Genomic DNA, 25,682 nt, shown 5'->3' on the forward strand with positions numbered 1-25,682 from the left:
TTGACTAGTGTCACTTTTCAGCACCAAAGCATAATTTTTAGAGGAACGAAGAGGACTGTTACATTGCTTAGCACTGTAATCACAGTGTAACTAGTTACTTCCCAACACTGTATGTATATTGGATATTATACTTGGTATGAACTATGGCCATGTATAGGAAGTACACCTTTATTTAACTTACTATTGCCAAATCTTAAATTTTTTACAGCAGGCACGTCAACAATGGCTGCCTGTTACACAGTCACCTGGCAAAGGTGAAAAGGTTCAGGATGGCCTTTAGTTGAAATCTGGTGGTTTATTGGTTTTGACAGATATGGTGTAAGATGTCACTTCAACAAATATACATACCAAGAACATAATTTCCAGTTGTATTTTGGACTGACCTTGCTTAAAGCAAATTTTTTCCAGCCATTCCCTTCCCAAAGACTTAATTCTTGAAGGCAGGGGCTTTTGAATGTTGGAGTTATTTTTAAAGAGCTGAAGGTATTAGACTAGTGGGGTGTGTTCCCTCTGTAGAAAACTGTAAATTTGATGACTTTTCAGAACTGCTCCTGCTAGGATTCACTTGCAAATCTCTAGGTGTACTAAAATCCCATTAGCAAAAACTACTCAATTTAAAGTAATCATTTAAATATTAGTCTGTCTGTGATAAATGACTTGGGGGGGGGGGGGGGTCATTGTCTACCCTGCATGCAGTGCTGAAGCGAAACTCCATTGAGAATTTTGTCCAAAAAGGTGTAGAATTGAACTTTTGACAGCAACTTCATCTGTCTAGCCAAATCCAAAAGTGCTGGGCTGCTCGTAGTTAGGTCTTAAGCAGCTTGTACCTAATCTGTGGATGTTTTCTACTTCCAGCAGCAGTCCTACCTGTAAGCTGTCAAACTATAAAAATCTTGTTCTGGTTGCTAAAACTGTTGGCTGAAAGATTGTTCTTTGGTCTGTAAAGTAATTTGGTTAGCAGTTGTCTCTATCACTGAGAATAATTAATGTTGATACAAAGATGCATATTACTATGAGGTTATAGTAATTTGCAGGACCTTCTCTTGTGCCTATGTACAGCCTGGTATTTTGCACTTAACAGGTGGAAAAGATAATACTATTATTCACTCTAGGTTCTTTTCAGGAAGGCTACTAAATGAGGTTAAACGTATTCTGGGAGATCTTGTCAATGTGTGTTTCTTACAGTCTGGAACTTGGGCTTCAGTCGAACAGTACTGCATCCTCTGAGTACAACTGAGGTGGTCCTGCTACTAATTTAAACTTGGACATATTGCCTGCTCCAAAGACAGATTTAAAGTGAAGCATTGGTGTTGCTTGTATCTCGAGGGGACAAATGCACCCAAAGATTTTTTTCTTGTATTAAGACTTATTTTTGATCAACTCTATAGCTGGTTAATTACAAGCTGTTTTTGTATCATGCATATTCACTTACTGGCGTTTTCAAAATGTTTGTGCAAGAAATAAAATATTTTGCTGATTGTCATTTCATGTAAGTGTTAACTTTGCAAAGCCACTTGTGCAGGTATACAGATAAAGAACTTGCTACCTCTTAATAAAAATCTGTTTCCTTAGCTAGATACAGGGAAGAATAAATTCACTCTGTACTCAAAACCATATTTATTTCCTGCCATTAGGATTTTAGTACAACACCTTTAGTGGCAGAGGCCCATTCCAAAAAGAAAAGGGGAAGATATTTGCAAACGCTGCTTTTAATAGTTTCCATACCTGCCTTAAATGTCATTGTGGTGGTGGTGTTTGATAGTATTTTCCCCATACTTAAGCTGAGATCTGTAGGAAAAATAGTGACTCATCTTGTGCAATAACAATGGTTCTTTAAAATGTCCCCCTATGCATCCTCTACTACTTGCCCTCCTCCCTTTAGGGAAGGCACTGAGGAGAGGTTAGCCCTCATGGCACAGCAGTTCTATTAGCAGTGCATAGATCAGACACACCTAGAGTGGAGCACCTCTAGGGACACTTCTCAGACATGCTTCTGCCTTCACTTTCCCTAGTAGGGTCTGCTTAAAAGTGGTGAAGGTGTCTAAGCACTATGGGCTTTAGCTGGGGTGGGAGGAAGGGTCCCACCTCTAGCTTTGATGTAGACAGTCAATGCCTGCAGAAAGCTCCATGTTCCCCTAGGAAGTGTAGTGTTTGCCCTCTCCATGGTATCCAACATCCTAGCCTGAACACTGTGTCCAGAATAGATTAGCTCTCACCACCACAATCACACACAAATGGAGTTCACCATGTGACCCAGACATACTGCCCCTGCCATTAATGCTTCATGGGGGGGTTTTTTCCTTGATGACTAAGTTGTCTAAAATGCTGCTACAAATATACACAATTCTAGATAGCACTTGTGGGTCTACTCAGAGCTCCTTTGAGTCCATTTCCTACCTCTGCTCATTAGTGTATTACAGCTAAACTAACCCAAAAGCACTTCCTTTTCCCTTCTGACTTTCCTGTGAAAGTGATTTAGAGAACTATGTGGATGCCATAAAACTACAATACTAGCCCACATTTGGTTTCCTCACCTCTGACTCACTGCATGTTTAAGAGTAGATTAGGTTAACTTGTAGAATCACCCATCATTCAGCCACCAATGGGTAACATTAAAAAGGGTTCCTTACAGTTTTTTTTAAAAGAAAAAAATTAAAAACCTGTACTAGGGCCTAAAAATAATGTACAGATCACTATGCAATTAAAGAATACTAGTAAATGCAATCATGTGAAAGTCATTTAAAATTGCATGTGCAAATGACTGACTCAGTTACATTTCTTACTTTTAAAAAGGTTTTTACGTTGAAGGACTATAGGAGATTGATTGCTTAAAACCTCACAAGTTGGTGGTCTTTATTTGGTAAGACTGGATTTAATAACTTGCTGTGTCACCACACTTCTCTGCAAAGTTAATTAGCAAATACTACAGTGAGGTCTTATTAGGAAACTGCTTTGCTTTATAAAATATTTCCCAGCATACTTACAGGGGGTAAATGAGTGTTGCTATATACCGAAGATCTAGCCCCATTTGTCTAAAGTGAAAAAAAATAGATTTTACTTTGCAAAATGGTGCTTTTTCTTTTACATTCTTGGCTAATCCACAGGACTCTACTACTTGTATTTGTGATGCAAACTGTATTGCCTAACTGTCAAGTTAAAGCCATCTGCATGTTTAAATTAAAGATACAAGAAACTCACTTCATGGAAAACTGAAGTTTAGGTTTCCACTCTCTGAACATGTGCCTGCAAACAGCATATCAGTCTGAGGGTAAGTCCAACAGTAAGTAGAGTTGGTCAAAAATCTGAATATTACCAGTCAGAACAAAAAAGTGGAAACATCAACATGTGTTGTGGAATGAAAAGTTCCAAAAAGCCCACAGAGGAGAATGGCATGGCACGTCACATGACAGATGCACACAGCTTGATATGCCTCCTACCTTTACAGGTGTCTTACTGCTTGGCCCTTTTGGCATATGGTAGCCCTGGGGCTCTGCTACTCAGACTGGTTCCCTGGCTTCAGCACCTGTGTTTCTCACAAGCTCCAAAGGAGCTGGATGCCTGCTTACCCTCATGGGAGTTCTACAGCCAGCAGACATGTTGACAGCCTGTCACTGAACAAGACACCATTTTATTAGTCAATTGGAATATAAAATGGAGGAACATTAGCTTGGTTAAAACAAAACTGCATGTGCCTGGATGCAGCACCTGGATTTCCCCCCAACCTGTCCTGGTAAAGCAGGATCTCATTGCAGTCCCTTCACACCTTATTTCTTTGTCTCACACTTCAGTCCTGTTCAGACTCCCCATCTGGCTCCCATTAAGGATGTCCTGGGGTCCTGCAGTGGTCCCTCAGAGGAAACAGGTGAGAAGACAGCATGAGGCCCCTCCTGCTCATGCTGGACAGAAACTTTGGTGCTGGTGGATGGACCAACTTTAACCTGCAAGGTAGAGAGGGGAGGAAAGGCAGTGACAGGGAAGGGGGGGGTGGCAATGGGAAGTATGGGGAAAGGGAGATAGAAACAGGAAATTCTTTCTTTCTGCTCTTTGGGGCCACCCAGGCTGCTCCCTGAGTAGATGACAACGCATTGGGAACCTCGTCCATGCTTGTACATTTTAAATAAAACAGTACGTTTTTGATGTCCATCTTGTGTCCCTTATTTCAGAGTCTGGGGGGTTGAGAGGTCTGGTCACATTGGTCTCATGGAACCTGACCCTCTGGTCCAGCCAGTTGTCTTCTAGCTTAGGTAACTCCATTAATACCTTAGCAGTACTCGATACACCATTCATCTCCCTCCCCCTACATGCCTATGCAACGCATGCTTGTTTCATTGCTTACCCTTTGTCCCAGGAAAGAAAATACAGTGTAATAAAGGGTAACAATGCAAAAGGGAGCAGAGAAATTGAGTCAGACATACCATTCCTAAAAATAATACATGAACTTCCCATCTTTTCCACATGGCACTTGAGGCATGAGAACTACAACTCACATGAGGTACAGCAGCTGTGATGGACGCAGGTTAGTAGATTGATCTGAAACTAAACTGAAATGTTCCTCTTCAGGTTAACTCAACCCAAAGCAAAATATTTCCCTTTGATTTTCCCAAAGGAAAACTGAAAAATGTCAGCAAAATCTAAAGTTTCTACTGAAAAATTTCAATGTTGCAAAAATAGCATTCTATGTTGAAACAAACCATTTTGACAAAAATATTCATGAATAATTCCATTAATAAGTAAGTTACCAAACTAATGGATAACTGAGGCTTTCACAAGACTTTGTTCTTTGCAAGGATTTTTATAATGAAGGCAATGGAATGTGCTACCAAGTTCAAACAAAAAGTTAGTCACCCCCAAAGTATCTATTTTTAAGAGACCAAGTTTTATCCTCTCCACCTTACTGAACCCCTCAATACTTAAATACACTGAAATCTACACTAAGGACCACTTCTGTTAGACAATCCTGATCTCAAAGAACTGTTTTAGCATATGCAAGGCTTTTCCTAATACGACAGCTAATTGTTGCGGATCTTGGCTGCTCACTTAAAGACAAATTTCAGTGCCCTTACAGTTTTTTCTTCTCGTATTTTCAGTTCATCGATGGGCCTAATTCCATGCGTCACAGAAATCTGCTAGGAATTCCAGGCTTGATTCTGAGCTCTCTTTTATATTGGTGCAAGGCAACTGACTTTAGCAGAGGGATGCCCAAGTTACATCAGGCCCTAATATCTCCATTTTCATAACCACAAAGATTGCAAATTCAGTACAGCTAATTGAGTCTCAATATTAAGTGTTTTATTTTGTCAAATACAATTTTGACATTAAAATAGAAATTTGACTATACAACTTAAAGTAGAAAAAAATATGAAAAGGAGCTTAATATCCCAAAAGTTAAATATCCACATGGATAGAACGTAAAGTCTCTTCAAAGGTATAAGCTGATTTAAAGTATCACTACCAAGTAACCAAAGTCATTTAATTTGTGACTACATAGTGAATTTGTAAATTCCTCTTAATCACTACTTGCTTTCCCTTGCAAAAGTATTTGGGATTGTACACCTGAAACTCACATGTTGCTAACTAGAAATTAGGCAGGGAGAAGGGTGGGAAATCAAGAATGTGGCTGACAATGGAGCATGACTAAGTCCTAAAATGTGGAAAAGAATAATTAATCTCTGAAATAATTGTACCTCTTAAAAGCACACAGAGCATATGTAATACATGGGGAATTTAACTTCAAGTACAAGACAGCGTGAAATTCTATCGCAGGGGTTCTCAAACTGGGGGTCGGGACCCCTCAGGGGGTCACAAGGTACTTACATGGGGGGGGTCCCGAGCTGTCAGCCTCCACCCCCAAATCCTGCTTTGCCTCCAGCATTTGAATGTGTGTTAAAGTGTTTTTAATTTATAAAGGAGGGGTCGCACTCAGAGGCTTTCTATGTAAAAGGGGTCACCAGTGCAAAAGTTTGAGAACCACTGTTCTATTGCCATTGAAGTCAATGGCAAAACTCCCATGGGCTTCAGTGAAGCCAGGATTTCACCCCCTATTTTTAGTCCTAAAATACTCTGCAAGACCACTTTCCTTTAACCAAATAGTGATACTTTCTTTCAATCCTAACCTCCCCCGCTTTGTCTGCCTCATCTAGTGATTTTGGGATTTTGTCTTTTATGAGGTGTTTTCTGCAAGGTATGATTCCAAAGTCATTAAAGTCTAGCCATTACAGCAATACAATAATAAATGATTAACAGACTATCATTTACTAGTGAAAAGAGTTACATATAGGAAAGCTTCTTACGATCATTCAGTCTACATCCATGCTATAGCAGGATTAGTCTCTGCAATCATGAAACAACTGAGATTTTACACCCAGCATTATAAAATCATGGCATCATTGCCCTTTTCTCTCATTCCAAATAAAAAAAAAAAAAAAAAAAAAAGGTCTTTATAGCAACTTTCTGTTTAAGAAGTGCCCATGCTCTCTAGGTAAATGTAGTGAACTCAACTCTTCCAAAAGATCTTTCAAAGGTTTGGGTGTTGAGTATTAAAGTTCTGAAGAACAGAATATTCTTAAAATTAAGCCTCTGGTACGAACACATTTTCTGGAATGTATATAGTGTTGATTTAAAAACTGGAAAGAGTTAATCATCTTAGGTTCTATAAAAATCAACTGCCTGAACTAAGTAACTATGTTCGATAGTGTGTGAGAGAGAAAGAAATGCAGATGATTGAAAGACCAGTACTGGATATTCTTTGGTGATTGGGTTCACAGCCCTTTACTGGTAATCAGGAGTTTAAAGAAAGTTAATATACACCTTGCCCACCTCCTTGAGCCCATTTTTCTTACAGAGGCAGTTTTCAAGCATTTCTTTTGTGGAGAGGAAGCTGTCAGTGTTCAAGACGAACTGCCTTAGAGCATTCTCGCCTGATAGGTGAGTTTTTCGTTTCTCCTTGTTGATGCTGTCTAGCAGGACTCCTCTGATATCCTTAGGCTTCCCTGGTACTCCAAACATTATAAAGAGGCCCAGGCAGTCTTGTCCCACCAGTGTGCAGAACTCTTCCAGCTTCTCAAACCTGCTTTTGTTTTTGAAAGGCTGGTCTGCTAACGTGGCTTCCTTGCTGGGCCCAGTTTCATCGTGGAGGAGCTCAGCCATCTGCAAAGACTGCACGGCAATCTGAAGATTGATTTGTTTGTCGGCTCCAGATAAAGTCCAGATCCAGTCAATCCCAAGCAGCAAAGACTGTTGCTTTGTCATCTTGCTGGTCGCGATACGCTCCTCCACTCCTTTTTCAATACAGAAACTGATGAAGTTAACCAAAAAGATCTCATTTAAAGTATCCATGGCTGGACGGAATTGGCTCTGAGGATCTTCAAATGCAAGGTATTCTTTCATCTTTTGAGATGCATGGACCACTCCTTGGCTGAATACCTCGTTTATAATGAGAATGTCAACCTTGTTTTTCTCGTTATATTCCTGTGATAATTTCTGGCCCATTTTCTCGGCAAAAAAGATATTCCCACATGCAGAATGCTCTGGGGTAGCTTCTTTTTCCTCTCAGTGAAAGCTGCGTGGTCACTGGGTTAAGTCGTACCTTTAAATATGCACAATGTTCACCCACTGCTTTCCAGAAAAAAGTCACACCAATAGCAGAGCTATGCTGTGCAAACAGGTCACAGTTCCGGAAAGGCAGATACACATTTTTCTGGGCATGCTCTCATTCAGCTCACTACCAGAAACCAGCTGAACAGGTTGGGTAGCTTTCACACAAAGTATCAGTTCTTCAGTGTGCATTATTCAGACTTTACACCTTTATCATTAATTCCAGCACCAGTTGTTTAACTTACCGTATCCTTTTCTGTTTTTAAAGCCACTACAAACAAGCCCTTCTAGGGAGACTGGCTGGCTCATGGGAATATGGAACCATCCAGAACACTGGTTCAAATTCAGCTCAGGACAGTAGAGACCAACCTTCATTGCCAATTGACAGCTCTTCAGAGGGCTGTGTGAAATGAGCAGGTGGTTTCAGGTGAATTCTTAGTGGACACTTGTCCACTTTGCAAAATTTGCTAGCAATAATTAGTACCCAGGAGAAAGGCCAAGAAAAGAATGGAAGCTAAGTTATCCACTTGCCCCAGAGAAATACCTTGCAAGTCAAGGATTGGGGGGACATTTGCTTGACAAGGTGGGGAAGCTTAAACTGTTCCTGCCTGCCTGTACTGTCCTTCTCCTGGGGAACCCCAGACACTAGGGCTGTTCCATACACCACCTTTTATGAATATGTAACAGTTCATATAAACAAGCTCTTCCATTCTTACAAAATCCATCCCCCTCCTCTCTTTTCTTGGATTCGCTAAACATGAGAGTAGATGCATGCCATCTTCATAGCATTTGCCTGGATGAACCCAGGCCAGTTTTAGTTCTGCTACTTCCAAACCTCAATTTTTCAATGAAACCACTTCCTCTGCCCAGGATCTCATCAATATTGTCAAACACTGTCCTGTAAGAACTTTATTTCTTCTCCTGTCCATTCCTCCTTTCCCTCTTTGATGGCAGTCATTGATGTGGAGTTCTTCCTTCTACTCTCTGCCTTTAATCTCTCAACCATCTCATCATACTTCCCATCCTCCCACTCCTGGCCTGCTGGCTGTTTTCCACCAGCCAACAAGCATGCTTGTCTCTCTTCCCTCAAACTTAAAAAAAACCAAAAACACAAAAACACCTCCCTCAAATGCACAGGCCTTACCAACTACTTATCTTTCTTCACTCCTTTCTCTTGCAAATCCTTGTGCATATCATCTACTCTTTGCTGGTTAGGCTTCTTCTCCTCCAATCTCTTACTGAGCTACTTCAGCCCCTCTCCACTCCACAAAAACTGCCCTCATGAAGTTCACCAACAACTTCTTCAGAAGTAAGATTAAGGTGCACGTCTCTGTTCTTGCTCTTTTTGATCTAGTTGTAACCTTTAATATCACTGATTAACTTATCTTCCTTTCTACTTTAGTGTTTTGAAGCTCCCAGTTCTCCTTCCATGTTGGCCACTGCTTCAGTGACCCCCACTCAATCTTCTCTCTCTCCTTATTTGTTGCAGGCCTAACATTTCTTTTTGTGGTCTCGTATCTCTCTTCTTTGCTTTCTCTTACGGAAACTCATCTGCATCCACAGATTCAACTACTCACCTCCAAGCAGACGATTCCCTAAGCTTCAACTGTCCCCAGTGTCCAGTCTTTTATGACTTAAAGAACTAAACTGTTTAATATGCCAATCAGTAGCAGAATCAGGGGCCTGTATAGACTCAGAAATTACAAGAGACATTTAAAAAAGCCTGGAAATCAGTTCTTATTTGCTTGCCAACAATTTTGTGTGGCTCCTCTTCAGAGGACGTAACACAAAGCAGAGCATTTCCCTAATCTGAGGACATGATCTTTTACTGATTTGGATATGGAAGAGGTTTTGCTTCATTTGCTTTGAAAAGCTTTGCAGTTCCTCTTTGAAGTATTCCTCCCCATCTCTCAAGATCATATTTGTTTCAAGATTCAAAGAGATGTACATCTAAATTACACACAGAAAATATTTTTCCAATCGCTGCAGGTTATGTGGTATCTGAGTTCCTAACTTTTTAGTTCTACATTGCAAGGAACAAACAAGTCCTATTATAACAAGATACACTCAAAGCTCTTTGGAAAGAAAAAAAATTAAGATGTTTACTACAAACAGTCATTTAGGTCACAATATTGAAACAGGACCTGTGTGGTTAGCTGGCAGGCATGAAAATGCAGCACCTGGAGCCATTAGGACTGTGGTACTCAAACTTATTTGACTGCACACCCATTCTTTGTGTCTATAGTAGTTTCCAGCGTGACCCCCTCCCTCCGCCACAGAAGTACATATACGGATTTTTTAAAAAATCAACATGCAACTCTCACTAAATATGAAACCCATTAAGGCATTGATTCAAAAAGAGCCAGTGATCCATTGTAATAAGAGCAAAAGCAAAACTGCAATTGTGGTTGATGCTGACAAGTAAATGTGCACACTGTGTTGCAGTAAACGGATTAACATACAGAGGGCAAAAACTTTGTATAATGCTTCGTAACAGAAATTTGTCAAGATACACAGCGCCCTCTGAGGAACTGATATGTCTGGAGGAATGAGCGTTGCTATTCATTGCAGTGGGTAAAATGTAGGTGCAGGAAGGTTTTTTCCCCCTAAAGCTTCCCATGCACTCTCCCCTGCCCCCCCCCCCCCGCCAGTTTGAGCACCTCTGTATTAGAGCCTTATGCTGGGCTATAGCCATGTGGATAAGAGAACTGAACTGGGACTCGGGAGACTTGGATTCTATTCCTGGCTCTGGCACTGGCCTGCTGGGTGACCTCCCTGTACCTCAGTTTCCCATCTGGAAAATGGGGAGCATGATGCTCACCTCCTTTGTGAAGCACTTTGAGATCCATGGATGAAAAGTGCTGTATAAGAACTAGGTGTTGGTATTTGTATTCCCAAAAGAAAAGCCTGAAGGTTCAGGTTCAATTTTCACAGCTGCACAATATACTGAGAGCCTCTCTATTGGGAGGAAGAGAGCAGTCACTTAGTAGGGAAATGTCCTGCTGCAAATGAGATGTTGAAGGCTCAGTGATTAAATGGAGATATTTGAGGGGCAGTGGTGAGTGTTCATACTGAGGGTCATGTGGTCAGGGGAACTGAGAGGCATAAAAAGGTACAAGGTTGTGGTGAAGGAGGTGCAGGCCTTCTTCTGCAAAGTGATACCATGAGAAGGATTGCTAGGAAGCAACCATTACTGGAAGAGAGAGGCAGAATTTTTCCTGAAAAAAAAAAAAAAAAAAAAAAAAAGGCCAAAGAAAATTAAAATGTCATTTTAAAAAGTGACCATAATCAATGATGAGCTAATCTCAAAGGGCTTGATTTGAATAAGAACTCTATATAGCTCAAGGACCACTTCTGCTCATCATTGTAAATAAACGTACAGAAAAGTTTTATTTAATGTATTCTAGCTTCCAGTTGTTCATTCTCCTCCATTTCCTGAGAAAGGCTGGTCTTGTGCTTAAAGCACAGGATTGGGAATCATGGTTCTATATTCCCTGCCCTGTCACAGACTACCTATGTGACCCTGGGCAAGTCACTTAACCTATCGGTGCCCCTGTTTCCCTACTTCAAAACAGGATTTTGTAAAGCTTAACTACTGTTTGCACAGCACTTTGAAACTCTTTGCAGATGTGCAAAGAGTTTCATTTCACTTTTCACAGTGCAAATCCACTATGGCACGGTATCAAGAGATCAATGGGTCAACTAATGTGGCTTTGAGAGATCATTATTGAACAACCCAGGAACAGAGTGCAGAGTTTTTCATGACATTGTTGCCATCAAGCTCAGCTGGTTTAGGTCTCGCTCTCAGAAATAAAACATGAGACTCCTTAGAAATCAAAGAACCGGCTAGCCTAATAGAACTTTATATAGGGATGGATAAATAAACATATAACCACTGGAATTCTGCTTGGCTTTTTTTTAAATGATGAGAACATAACTTTCCAGAAAATTAGTTTGAAAAGTATTCTAAGGTCAACTGAAACTATAAAGACAGACAGACAACTGAGATATTTTAAAAATGTAGAAGCCCAGAAATATTTGGCATTTTCCAACAGACTTTATTTGCTTTTACACAGCAATACATATTAGTTTATGTTGCCCCTCTTTACACACAAAATTTAAAATATAAGTGTATGTTTGTTTTAACTTCCTGACTTTATTTTAGCATTTATATTACTCTCTCCATAAAATAATCAAAGTTCAGATGATAAGTAGCTTGGATAGGATGGCCTTTTTCCAACCAGTAAACTGCTGAAAAGAATGATTTTTGAAAAGACCTCTATTTACATTAAAATTAAAAACAAATGAACATCTAAAGCTCTCAATAGGCTTATTGATAGGGCTGAATGGGGAAAAAAAACAGCTTTCTGTGAATATATGTTTCAATATGTATGTTTATAATCTCCTTGGGATCTCTTTCTGTGAATGTTTTAACTATTGTGTTCACTTCCAAGAGAGTTTGCAAATGAGTGAATTTTAAGCAACTGTTGGTTCCCAAGGGCAGGGGCCCATGTCTTCTTGTGTTTGTGCAGTGCCTAGCACTAACAGGACCCGGATCCCTGGTTAGGCACTATTTCAAAACAAATAGTAATTATACTGCAGAATATTCACAGAAAGCAAACTTCAAATTCACAAGTATTCACACTGGAGACCTTATTCTAAGTATTACACTTAGCCAGTCAGGGAACAGATGACCTAGCTGTCCAATCAAAATAGCTCAGATATCAAACCATCACAAGAAATTGCTGACGATCAAGCTATAAACCAAGAATTATTTGCAGAAATTATTCCATCCATAATTTTGAATAATGAATAAATAATTCATTATGAATTATTTGCCAGGCTCTAGTTAGTAAGCAACGAATGGCAGAGTTCAATGTAATGCATAATGTAATTGGTTCTATTGAATTTATTGTAGTTATAAATAAATATAAACTTAGGCCGCCCATCCTGTAAAAAAACAGATTGGTAACAGCGTATACAGTTATACTACTAAACATCAGAAAGTCTCAAATCCCTCCCAGCAACTTGTAGAAGCCCATATTAAAAATCTTGATAATGTCTCGATTGCCATCCCAACTTCTGTAACAATACATCAGATGTATTGAAATTGCCATAAATCTAACATTGGTTAAACTGTAATAAGCAACTTGTCTAGAACGGTGTCTTTCCCAATGCTTGTAACAAGAGCTATGATGAAAAGCATGATGAAACCCTTCTGTTAAAGCAAACAACATGGTAAGAATTAATCTAGCTGTAGTTTTTTTCCCCCACAAGTAATGAAGCATCATGCCATTGTGTTACAACACATGCAACATTCACCACCTTAACAATCATCATTTTAACAGACAAAGAGCTAGCATTTTTTGATAAGAACTATAGAATGTCTGACAAGATTTTCACTGGCTAGTTAGAATTTTAGAAACCTGATTTCAAATAATAATGAAATGAGCTGTGCTTTACAGAGGCATAAGTATTGGGCAATGTTTGTTTTGGTATTGGACTTATTCTTGGGGCAAAACCCTACCTTAGGTTTAATGCTGGGAAATTATACATTTCCTATATGTTTCTCTACATAACTTTTGCAACTATACAAGCCATCCTATTGGAAACACAATACAGAAATATCCTTCCCCACACTGAGCATTCCTCAATTTCAAGCTGTGAACTTTCCAGAATATTTTTAAAACCTTACTTTAATGTTAATAGCTTCTGCTGGAGGAAAAAAGAAAAGAGAAATTTCAGATATTACAGATTTAGAAATGTGATGCAAGCAGATCTACATTTCACAATAGCTTCATCCAAAACATAAGAATGTTGACAACACTTAGCAAAAATTAAAAACAAAAGGAAGTAAACAGTTCAAAGGTCAGTACGACTTTTCCAGTAACCAGCTGGTTTGCAAACTGGGATCATCCCTTTAAAAAACAATTGAACCTTTCACCACTTTATGTCACAAAATAAAACTTCTGCTTTACATGCACTTCATATAATTTTTTTTATATAGAAAACAGTATAAAAATAAGACAGCAACAGTCAAGTGTTACCTTGAGTTTTGTGTAGGGCAGTGGGACCCAGAGGCCTACACTGGATACTAAAGGAAAGAACTGGTATTTACTTTGGACAAATCCATTAAAATAGGACACCAATGATATCTTTTTCTCAGCTGAAAGCCACACTGAATGCTGATGCAGGTTATTTACAAGCTGAATGTTTCATATTATTTTGAAACAGTACATTTCACTACATGAATAAACATAAAGAGCATTATGGCAGCAAATTGTAAATGCAATACTTTGGAATATGTGTCACAGGTTTGTACATTAAATATAGTAAAACCAATTATACTACCACTCACCAGTGTCTGGTTGGTTTATTTTTTATGGCAACTTTAGAATAGGCACCTTTTCTCCTCATCAACTCAAAAATATCACTTCTAACAAACAGAAGCAAGAACAATGTAATGTACATGATCTGCTGCCCACCACATATAACGATGATGTTCCTAGCATACAAGGAATTGAATTCTTTACTGGTATTCGTCAGTTACTGTCACACATTTGAATCTTCATCTGTTATACTGGCGCTAGGAGAGCAAATAGCAAAGTCTTTAAACATTTCGTCTTCTTTTAACATGTGCTGCAAAGGAAACAAAGGAAGAATTAACACAGACTCTGACAAAATTAAGAACTCAGAATTATGTAGTCTCAGGAAAATAAAACGCAATGCAACTGTAGTAAATCCTCTATGGTGAAGTCATTCGCCCCACTCCTCTTCTGCATCCAGTGTATGCTGGGTGGAGATGACAGAGAATCATTTGCAGCTCCCTGATCCTAAAGCTATTTTGGTCCTTGGCATAATGTAGAGCAGTCCCAGGATTGCTCTACAGTATGCCTGGCTGCCGATAAAGGGCCATCCACCAGCCAGGGATTGCCAGAGCATAGTGGCCACACCCTTCTTCCCCAGCAGGATTACCCCTATACCAGTGATGACGCAGGAGTCAGCTATTGGAGGCTCTACACACTGGGGACTCCTCCCCACCAGGGGAACCTTCAGCTATGGTATCTGGCTGTTGTCTAGCCCCTTTGCAGTGTGTTGAAAAGGGACCAGATTTGGGTTCAGGTTGGAGCCCATGATTTTACAGAAAACCAACCCAAACCAAACCACACCTGAGACATTCTTTGTGGCGGTTCACTATAACTAAGGCTACGATGTAGTCACGAGGTCACAGCAGTCACGGATTCAGTGACTTTACCAGACCCGCGTGACTTCTTCTGCTTCAGCTGTCAGCGGCTGAAACTGGGGCTGGAGGTGGGACACCTCACGGCTTCCCAGGGCCATGTGCCCATCTTCTCTCCCTCTGTGCACCTGTGGCTGGGGCTAGAGCTAGGACTCTGTGCCCCGCCCCGCAGCCAGCTCTGGAGCAAAGGCTGTGCGCCCTCCTGTGGCTGCGCACCCCCACTGTGGCTCCTAGAGCTGGGCCTGTGTGCCCCTCCCACATGGCAGTGGGGCTCGGCCTGTCAGTCCTTCCCCCATGGGACTCCAGCTTCATTCCTCCACCCTTACTTATCCCTGTCCCCACCTCCCCCAGTTATTTTTAGTAAAGTCACAGACAGGTCACAGCTCCTGTGAATTTTTGTTTATTGCCCATGACCTATCCATAACTTTTATTAAAAATAACCATGACAAAATCTTAGCATTAAATACAAGCAGAACTCCGATTTGCACAATAATTCTGGACTTTCAGTCTACTTAAATATAGAAGGAGTTTCACAATATAAAAACTAACTTTCACCACGTTCTGCAATAGACTAAAACCTGCCCAAAGCAACCACCCAAAGGGCCGGGGGGGGGGGGGGGAAATCAGCTCCCAAAACACAGATGGTCTGCTAAGAAGAGTGACAGGTTTCAGAGTAGCAGCCGTGTTAGTCTGTATTCGCAAAAAGAAAAGGAGTACTTGTGGCACCTTAGAGACTAACAAATTTATTAGAGCATAAGCTTTCGTGAGCTACAGCAAGAGTGAAGTAAAGTTCTGCTTGGCAATACTTTGGGAAATTTCTTAGTACAGGAGGTTGTCTAAGGTTTTGGGCCATATTCAAAACATGTTTCAGAGTAGCAGCCATGTTAGTCTGTATTTGCAAAAAGAAAAGGAGTACTTGTGGCACCTTAGAGACCAACAAATTTATTTGAGCATAAGCTTTCGTGATCGGATGAAGTGAGCTGTAGCTCACGAAAGCTTATGCTCAAATAAATTTGTTAGTCTCTAAGGTGCCACAAGTACTCCTTTTCTTTATTCAAAAGATGGACATTTTAGTTCTACTGGCAGTATTTTAAGGCTTACTGTCAAGTTGTTGATGCCTTCAGAGAATGCTCCTATTTGCCTCACTGTCCCTTCTGAATCTTCCATCTACAAGAAACAGGTCACAGGGAAAATAATTTATACTAATCTGTGGTGGTAATTCAGTAAGTGCATTAAACAACAAACATGCTACATTATGCCAATTGTGGGGGAGTAAGTTTTGGTGTTGTGGAAACGCTAACTTGTGCCAAATTAAGGTCCAAATTCTGTGCATAAGTAGTTCCTTTGGACTTGTGCCAGGAACCATATTTTTTGGCAGTACCATGATGTTCCATGACTGCTGGTGACAAGGAGTTAAACAAGCCAAGGTAAACAACACTTGGTATGCCATACAAACCCAACTGCGCCATCACTGAATATAAACGGCAAAAACTGGTTCACCTGCTCCAGTCTATCCAAATCGTCATCGTCATACACTCGGATATCCAAGCCAGCCTTAAATCCTTTCTTAGACCCACTTCCAGATGCCTGTCCCAGTTCCATCGGGCACACATACTCTTCCACATCATCCTGCTTCTTCTTCCTCAGACTTCCAAAATTGCTGAAGGCAAGCTTCTTTGGCTTAAAAAGTTGGAAAAAACTGTCATAAAATCAGGAATTTGGTAATTTACTCAGATAATTTCCTGGATTTAATTAAGCTTTTATTCTTCCATCAGATATTTAACTGCAAACAAATAATAGAGGCTCAGATCCTAAACACGTTAGCCTGAATATTTCAAATTTCACTACAACCAAAACCAGGAAGAAACAGATCCTCATTCTTATTATTATTTGTGTAACAGTAGCACCTAGAGATTCACAACTGAGATCAGGGTCCCATTGTGTTAAATACTGAACACACACACAGAGTAAGAGACTGTCTCTGTACCAAGCAAATATAAATGAACAGGGCAAAAGACAAAAGAAAGGAAGCATTATCTTCATTTACCACTGGGAAACTAAAGCACAGAGACATCACACAAGGTCACACACGAAGCCTGCAGCAGAGCCAGGAACCGATTCTAGATCTGTAGGGCCCTACCAAATTCACAGTCCATTTTGGTCAATTACACAGTCATGGGATTTTAAAATGTCATGATTTCAGCTATTTAAAACTGAAATTTCATGCTGGTGTAACTGTAGGGGTACTGACCCAAAAGGTGATGGGGTGGGGGGGAAGAGGAGAGTGTCATCACAAGGTTATTGAAGCGGGGAGTGTCACGGTATTGCCACCCTTATTTCTGTGCTGCTGGTGGTGGTGCTGCTGCCTTCAGAGCTGGGCTCTGAAGGCAGAGCCGTTAGCAGCAGCAGTGCAGAAGTAAGGATGGCCTGGTATGGTATTGCCACCTTTAATTCTGTGCTGCTACCTGCAGAGCTGGGCCCTTGGCTAGCAGCTGTCGCTCTCCGGCTGCCTAGCTCCGACGGCAGCAATGCAGAAGTAAGGGTGGCGTGGTATGGTATTGACACCCGTACTTCTGTGCTGCTGTTGGTGGGGCACTGCCTTCAGAGCTGGGCGCCTGGCCAACAGCCGTCGCTCTCTGTACAGCCAGCTCTGAAGGCAGTGCAGAAGTAAAGGTGGTAATACCACAATGCCCCCTAAAATAACCTTGTGATCCCTGTAAGCCCTTTTTGGGGCGGGACCCCCAGTTTGAGAAATGCTGGTCTGCTTGGTGAAATCTGTATTGTATAGGGAAACAGTACACAAAAGACCAAATTTCACAGGGGAGACCAGATATCACGGTCAGTGATGCGTTTTTCACAGCTGTGAATTTGGTAGGGTCCTACAGCTTTCCTAACTCAGCCTTGCATCTTCACCACTGATCACCCTACCACTCTAAAAAGCACTTGGATTGAGCAAGAACTTGAATCTTGGGCTCTCAGATTAAAATTGTGATGCTCTACTAACTGAGTTAGCTTTCCTCCGTTCTGCCCCACAAAGCTTCAGGGAACAGCACCCTGAACGCTTGTAAAACTACCACATGTCTAGCAAAGTGGCAGTTTAACTGCTGCTTAAAATGTACACATACACTGGACAGTAATAAGTATTGACCTACCTTCACTTTGGCAGTAGCAGTTAAAAGGACATAGTCTGGAGATTCCATGGCTTCACGCTTTTGATGTTGGGCATCCTGACCAACCAGTAAATTGAAATGGGTTGCCAAATGGCGTCTCAGCAGCGTCTTGTTTGGTGGGATGTTCAGCAACTGTGCCATGGTTTCCACATTAAAACGAGGTTCCAAGACCTATGAAACAAACCACAGAGAGTCAAACTGAAATCAATACCCTTGGATTAGGTCTTGAGGATGCCAGCAGCCATGCCAGACTTTACAGGCATTTTTTGGGTTGCATAGGCCATTTTTAGGGGAAATGCACTATAAAAAGAGAAGAAAAGAGTTAAACTCATAGACTAAGGTCAGAAGGGACTATCATGATCATCTAATCTGACTTCCTGCACATTGCAGGCCTTAGAACCTCACCCACCTGCTCCAGTTAACATCTGTTCAGTTTAGAAAGGGTTATTCCTGTGGTTTTGCAGAGTTCTCAGTGATAACAAACCAGTAAACAAGAGAAAGTAAGAGTGACCCACCATCATGTTTAAAATATCCCTTCATTTATGGTAAAAGATCTTTCCCCCCACCTTCTTTCTTTTTTAAAAAATGTTACTCTGGTTGAATGACTAGAGAGAGCACTTCAGAGATCCTGTCAAACTGATAATAGTATGTTAGTGTGTAATATTCATCTCAGTTTTAATGTTGGAAACTTTATTTAAGCTTAACGACAATATATAATGGAAAGTGAATAGGCATAGAGTGAAAGTGTTGTGTGGTGCATTTCTCAAACAGCACAGCAACGTTCTGCATTCTATAATCAGTTTCTGTACAAGAATCTGATCTACCAGCCTAGTTACTTAGATGGTGCTCTTGATTGTGGTATCTGAGCCAAAAGAGATTAATATCACTATATGAAGAAGATTTGTTCAGTGTCTGAAATCCAGAATGATCCCAAAGTATTTTACAAACTTATGCATAAACTCTTCACAGGAATCAAAATACCCTCCCACTACAGAAGCACATCCAGCTGTTTAACAGCACACAGCAACAGTATAGAAGAGTTTAGGGCAAGAAGTAGAGAATGCCTTACCTGAAAGAAAATGCCAGGGAAAATTTAGATGTACAGAAACATTGTTACCTAAATGGCCAGCACATCAGTGTTTATAAGGTTCCTAACAGCAAGAAGCTTACTAAAGATGACTGCCCATTTGGACAGACTGAAGTAAAAAGGAGAATGCTAACATGGCAACACATAGTTACATTTGATTTTAGCTATATATAGTATTAAAATATTATCTGGAGTCTCTTATAAGTGAAACACTAAACCCTTACCATAAGTCCACCATGCACACCACTCCCTCTCAAATTAGGTGCATATTCTGCTAGGTCAACTGAGCGTAACCACTCCATTACACGGTGATTGGTCCACTGAGTAACCTCTGATGGGGTGATATTGTTCTGTGAACAGGAATAGTTACAGTCATGAAGATTTCTTAGTTCCAGCTTTAATTTAATTCCTTCTCTGCCCTTCACTTTAAACAACCTTCCACTCTCAAATGCATAACACTTCTTTTTTTATTGGTACCTTGTGCCATTTCACACTATCAGGCTGGAGATGCAACTAGACCAAAATCCCAGACCTCCCCCTCCTCCCACCGAACATTGAGAAATTTCAAATCAGATCTCAATTGTATGGGTCCAGCCCATGTCTTCATCAGAGATGTTGTACTAGGAGGCCCCCTACAAAGTGCCTGACAAGTTGAACGGATTTCCTTCTTCAAGCTCCTTGGCTGCTGTCTCTTGTTCAGCATCCTCACCTTCGAGTCTGGTATTTCAAGATCATTTATTAATGTGTGTTGAATAGGCTGGTGGTACTGCTGTTGAAGGGTGGAAGAAAGCTACCTCATGCTCCTGTGAACGTCATGAGAACTTGTCGGAAGCTTTTAGAAAGGGCATTGTGATTTGAAACAGTTCATTGTAACCAGGACACCAATTCAGAACTTGGATTTTTTATATAGCTGCAAGATTTCTGAAGACATATTGATCTGATCCATGCCTTTGCAGCTGATTGGTTATCTTGGATGGAGGTCAACATTCTAACTCCCCCACCCCAATCTCTCATGCAGCAAGTACGGTAAAATTATGTGAGCTGTGTCCATGAATGCAAAAAGCCTGATTCTGCTGTCGCTCACACCAGTTTTTACACCACTGTTAACTTCAGTGGAGTGACTTCAATTTACACCAGTATATGTAAGAATCTGTTATCCCCAAAGAACTGCTATACTGGGCATCCCTTAGAGAAAGATGTGATGCATCTTGAACCACAGTTCTGGTGGCCTTATCTTAGTATCATAATTCCCTCTCAAGAGCAAGCTGCCTGTAAGACAAACACAGCTACAGCGGTAGCCCAAGATCATATTTGATTACAACGTTCAACCCATTTTAGAAGGTAAATATTAAGAAAACTACAGATTTCATAAAGACTTAACAAAAAGCTTTACCAGGAACTGTGCACCTAATTCAAGACAATCAATAGATTCCACTTCTACCCTTAAAATAGCACAACACAGAATATATTCCAGAAACAGTCAGTCATTAATTAAAAAGAGAAAGGGGAGATTTGACAAGAGGAACTGACTCAACAGGCTGGGGTAAGGGGAAGAAAAGGGGCCAGAGTCCCAGATAGGTAAGGTCCAACATGAAAGTTGAAGGAAGGGAAAACATAAGGGACGTGGAAGAGTTGGAGACAAGGCTGGGGGTGAGTAGAGCAAGAATCACTTGTAAGGAAAACCAGTGGATTTACTCTCCATGATTTAGCCTTCACTTAAAACTTGTTACCTCATCAGATGGCCTCCTGCGCAGACAGTTGGGTTCAAAGTTATTTATTCTCAGGACCTGAATGGCTCTTTTAATGCTAAGATGGTGAAGGACACTAACAACTTTCAAGGACAGCAAGTCATCCTGTGAAAAATTAAAAAGGTATAAAAAAAACACCCACACAGAAACAAACACACCCATTTATTTTTGGAATCTATAATAACGTATGCCCTGAAAAAACAGATTTAGTGTTTGCCTACAGTGCCACATCTAAGAAATACTGGGATAGCTCCCCCGACGGTAATTTTTACAGATTAAAAAAAAAATTTGCCTCGCCACCCCCTAGATTTCCCAGAATTCTTTCTACCAGCTGTTGTGTAACTTCCTTCATGCACAGACATTAGTAGAAAGGATTCTGTGGAATGATTAGGAGAGAGAGAGTGCCATAACCTGTCATCACCAATGCAACCAGGAACAACATAACTTTCTGAACACTGATTATCAAGTTCATTTTCAAATTTTAATCCAACCCAGACACAAATTTTCACATAGAAAACATTTTTTAAAAAAAATCTAGCCACAGTGCTTATACGAAAAAGCGAGCATCCCCATGAAAAGAGAGGTAGCTCCTACAGTAAAACAAAGAAAGAGTCATGCTGGCCTCAAACCTACTGTAGCTGATGCATGTTTTTCAGGGGCTTCTGAAAAGGAACTAGAAGGTCAGGAGACTGACAACAGGAGCTGACCATTAGCTCACTAGAGTGAAAAAGTGCTACTACATACAGGCTGTTTAGGTGTCTACATGAAATGGTTTGGTGGTTGTAGGTACCTATAAAGTGAGGTAAACTAAATAATGAAAACCACCTGTGACAGGTGCATAAACCCCACACTGACTAAAGTAGCCCTGCTCCTGTCAATTATGCATGGTAGGGAGGAGAGCTTTAAAAGGGGGAAGCCCTGAGAAGGGAGCAACTAGAGAGCTTCTGCAACCCTCATACCAGAAGCCTCCCAGCTGTGCAAGGAGTCTAGCAAACCCCAGGGGCAAACCAGACAAGGAGGGGCTGACTCAGTTACCCAGCCACAAGGACTCCAGTAAAGCTGCTACCCAGGCACACCTGACGTAAGGTGATGCCGCTGACCTTTTCTACCGTGTTATTGACCCCAAGAGGGGCTTGGTTTGTGCTGACGGGAACTTTTGCCTTCCCCCAGCCAGAAGTAAAGTAAACAGACCCACAAGGGCAGGGCTACTACCAGGGCTATGGGTATGTCTACTCGGGGATAAACAACCCGTAGCTGGCCTGGGTCAGCTGCTGACTTGGACTTGCGGGGCTGAGAAATGGCTGCGTAGACATTCAGGCTCAGGAGACCCTGCAAGGATGGAGGGTCCCAAAACTCAAGCTCCAGCCCAAGCCCGAATGTCTATGCAGCAGTTTTTAGCCCACAGCCCAAGTCAGCTGACCTAGGCCAGCTGCAGATGTGCTGTGGGGTTTTTATGCCATGTAGATGTACCCTAAGAGACTGGGGCCTACACTAGGCCAACCCTGTGGTAGAAATTGGGCATGGTGAGGGGCCCAACCCCACCAGGGAAGTGCCCCAGAGAGACTCTTTTTACACTACCATCAAAAGCAACATCCTATTATCAATATCACAGAGACACAAAGGACTAACTGGGATGAGGCTGAGGTACCATCTCACCTCCAGGTCAGGACTGAGGCACATGCTCGCTATTTGGTAAGGAAACAGAAGAGTTCATTCTTCAGGACTATCAGCTTGGCACTTCTCACATGAGCGCTGAATTCACCCTTTGTAAAATGCCTTTGTGGGGGCATCTCATCAGAAAGGTGAAGGAAAAAATGACAGCAGCTCATATCCTTTCAAATATAACACAGACCTTCCTGCATGTGATCAGGGGCACAGTTGGAAGGAGATTGTGCTATCTCTTCATTACAGTTTTGATATACACTTTAATCGCAATGACAAACTAAAGGTTTAATGTCACTCTGCAACTACAATAGCAGACTACATGCACTGACGTTGCTTTGACTCTATGCAGATTCCCCTCACATCATCTCAAATTCAGTATTTTTTCAAACCTAGCTACAGCTAATGAGGGAACAGATAAAACTTTTTATTACTACTTCCAGAGCAAAGAAATGATACATTTTCATTTGCCCAAATATAAATTGAACACATCCACCTTCTGGATCGTTCGGTGCATAGGGATACACCCAGAATTTTAAATCTTGTTTATTTTTCAGGTGTAGAGATGTTTGTGGCTATTATTCAGTTGCAGATCCAGATTTACCTATACATTTGCAATCTACTCAGTGTGAAAGATTACACTTGGCTTTTCTACATCTGTTTTCACGTCAGCATCCAACTTCAGAAGTTTCACACATCACTTTCCATTCGCATGCCACATTTCAAGCTGATGGAGCCTAAATTACATTACAAATATTATAAAATATTAAATACAAAAGCTACATTATTGCAATATTTTTGCATTATTGCACAGTTAAGAACTCAAAAATAGGAGATGTTTAAGTTAAAGCTGCACATTCAGCCAGAACTGTGCCATGAAGCAATGCTTATTTTGTTTAAGTCTCAAAGTCTAAATCACAAAGTTTGATTCATTGGTGGTGTAAGTGGATGCAACTCTACTGCCTTCGATGGATTTAGACACACTTATGTGAGAGAGGGAATCTGGATTCCCATCTTTTAGTGCTATTTATATCAAACTAATACTACAATTCAGCTTGTGCTCGAACTTCCATTCTAACTACCTTTATGTTCCGGGGAACTATATGAAGAAAATGTCATGGAAAATCCAGTAGTTCACTTCTCAGAGGTTTAATTTTCACTCTGTAGGGTTTTCTACAAAACCTACTTAGACCCTGAAAAAAATGTTGCTTTGATTTTCAGATTCAAATTAATCCAAAAAGCAACATAAAACTTAATTAAAATTGCTTAGCTTCACTTGGTTTCAAGTCAAAGTCATACAAAACCAAGATATTTACGTGGTTTAAAATATAAAACCCCCAAATCTGGTCAGGTTAATTCAGGTTCACTCGTGTGTTTTACCAGCTTTAGTGAATTTTATCATGAATGTCATCTGAATTTTGAGTTTGAATTACGTGTTTGCGTTTGAACCAGGTGAGTTTCATATGGTTTCCATTTTGAGTTTGCAGACATCTCTATTTCCAGTTAATGATTTAGGGTAAACTCAGTTATTATAATCCATTAGTCCCTGAACATGGTTAGGATTTTGCCTAAAAACACAGTAATGGATCTAAAATTAAAGGGGGGAAGTGCCACGGAAAAAACAACTTAAGAAGGTCCAGTTCCTGCTACACACCTCTCCTTTCTCTTTATACGTAAATTACACTGGTTTTAAATGCCAAATGTTGCAGATTGTACTTCTTTAAAATCAGCTTTCAGCCCCTAAGTAATTTATATCACTGTTTAAGTCACCACTGAATTGACCACAGCCTTCCATGGGCCTGCTGGCCCTATGCTTTCAACAGAGGCTTAAATAGCAGGAACAAATCAGGTCTTAAAAGCATGTATTTTTATATTAATGTCCCGAACACAGCTAGGTAAGCAACAGAGTACTTGGCATATTTTTTCAAAATCTGTCACAAGGCTTCAGTCAGCTAACTCACACTGTGTAAAATTCCCCCCAAATTCACTTTGGCCCAGAGTTCTAAAGGTATTTAGGCACTTAAAGATGCAGATAGGTGCCTAGTGGGACTGACAAAAACACATATATATGAGTAACGGTGAAAAACCTTTATTGATTTCAATGGGGAATTAGGCGCCTAATCTGCGTCACTGCTTTTGAAAATCCCACTAGATACCTCTCTGCATCTTTAGGTGCCTCAATACCTCCGTAAATCTAGCCATACCTCACTTCCCCTTGACTTAAGTGCACTTAAGGGCTTATGTGGGGCATAGACATTGTGCTGAACCTCTGCACAGGAGTGAATTTTATTGCATGCACGTCTTTCCCTCTGCAATGGTTCATATGAATTTGAAAAAGGAAACCCAGCAGTATGTACAATCGCCGTTATTTATCAATGTCCAAAACAGAACATGTTGAGTTCTTTAGTAGCTCAGTGGCTGCACTGTAAGTAAGTTAATATGGGAAGATCTTAGCCTTCTCCCCTGTGCTAGTGTATAGAATGCACAAAGTATGTACAAACAGTATCTTGGCACGAGATGGTAACATTAATTAGCACGTTCATGGCACAGGATATTAGAAAACACTTTCATGACTTTTTTTTTTTTTTTTTTTAAAAGATCTTATTGTATACAATCCTGTTTCCATTCAAATCTGTAGAAAAGAACAGAACCTTGCCTCTCAGTTGCATTGTGTCTTACCTGCCTTCAGACAAAATGCTCTGGGCCTATTTCACTCATGGTGTTTTAAGGTGGTGGAACTAGGTCAGAAGTTGGTCTGACATATTTAAAAAATACCACCTAATTATATTAAACTTAGTCTTAATTATTTAGAATAAACTTTAAAGAAAAATCCTGATTTAAAGATTAAAATAACTTGCTCTGATTTTCCTACCCTAGTCACCCAAATTAACAGTAACAATATATTGAACATTTAATATTAAACTTCTTAGAGAGAAGAATTAAGTCCATCTACTTGAATTAGTTAATATGAACTTGAACAAAGGCCCATAAAATTTACACACATCAATTGTGTCTACAAGTACTGCACTTGCATTTGAAAATCATGCAATTTTGTGTGCAAATTAAATAGGCATAGGGTTACCTCATTTTCACATATACATTTATACACACAATTCTCAAACATTCAGGCACAATGGAGATATGTGGGTATTTTTTCGCAAGTATACTTAATACTATCTTTG

At 40.5% G+C, this 25,682-nt stretch overlaps 2 protein-coding genes across 13 annotated transcripts in view; both read right to left on the bottom strand.

Moving 5' to 3' along the window:
* Window positions 1-5,215: 5,215 nt before the first annotated feature.
* On the bottom strand, window positions 5,216-11,614 carry REP15 (RAB15 effector protein). The gene has a single exon (XM_043516035.1). The coding sequence runs from the start codon at window positions 7,486-7,488 to the stop codon at window positions 6,787-6,789; it is 702 nt and encodes a 233-aa protein (XP_043371970.1). The 5' UTR covers window positions 7,489-11,614; the 3' UTR covers window positions 5,216-6,786.
* Window positions 11,615-12,861: 1,247 nt separating this feature from the next.
* The window catches only part of PPFIBP1 (PPFIA binding protein 1), a 178,193-nt gene continuing 165,372 nt past the window's right edge, over window positions 12,862-25,682 (bottom strand). For all 12 annotated transcript variants that reach the window (XM_038410006.2, XM_043516013.1, XM_043516008.1 and 9 more), the window contains 6 exons: window positions 20,821-20,943; window positions 19,315-19,440; window positions 17,986-18,174; window positions 16,334-16,513; window positions 15,935-16,000; window positions 12,862-14,232 (listed from right to left, as the gene is read on the bottom strand). In XM_038410006.2, the coding sequence (XP_038265934.1) occupies window positions 14,146-14,232; window positions 15,935-16,000; window positions 16,334-16,513; window positions 17,986-18,174; window positions 19,315-19,440; window positions 20,821-20,943 (771 nt within the window). In that variant the 3' untranslated portion in view covers window positions 12,862-14,145. The remainder of the gene's footprint in view (window positions 14,233-15,934; window positions 16,001-16,333; window positions 16,514-17,985; window positions 18,175-19,314; window positions 19,441-20,820; window positions 20,944-25,682) is intronic.

This window comes from Dermochelys coriacea, chromosome 1 (genome assembly GCF_009764565.3).
Source record: "Dermochelys coriacea isolate rDerCor1 chromosome 1, rDerCor1.pri.v4, whole genome shotgun sequence".
Classification (NCBI taxonomy): domain Eukaryota; kingdom Metazoa; phylum Chordata; order Testudines; family Dermochelyidae; genus Dermochelys; species Dermochelys coriacea.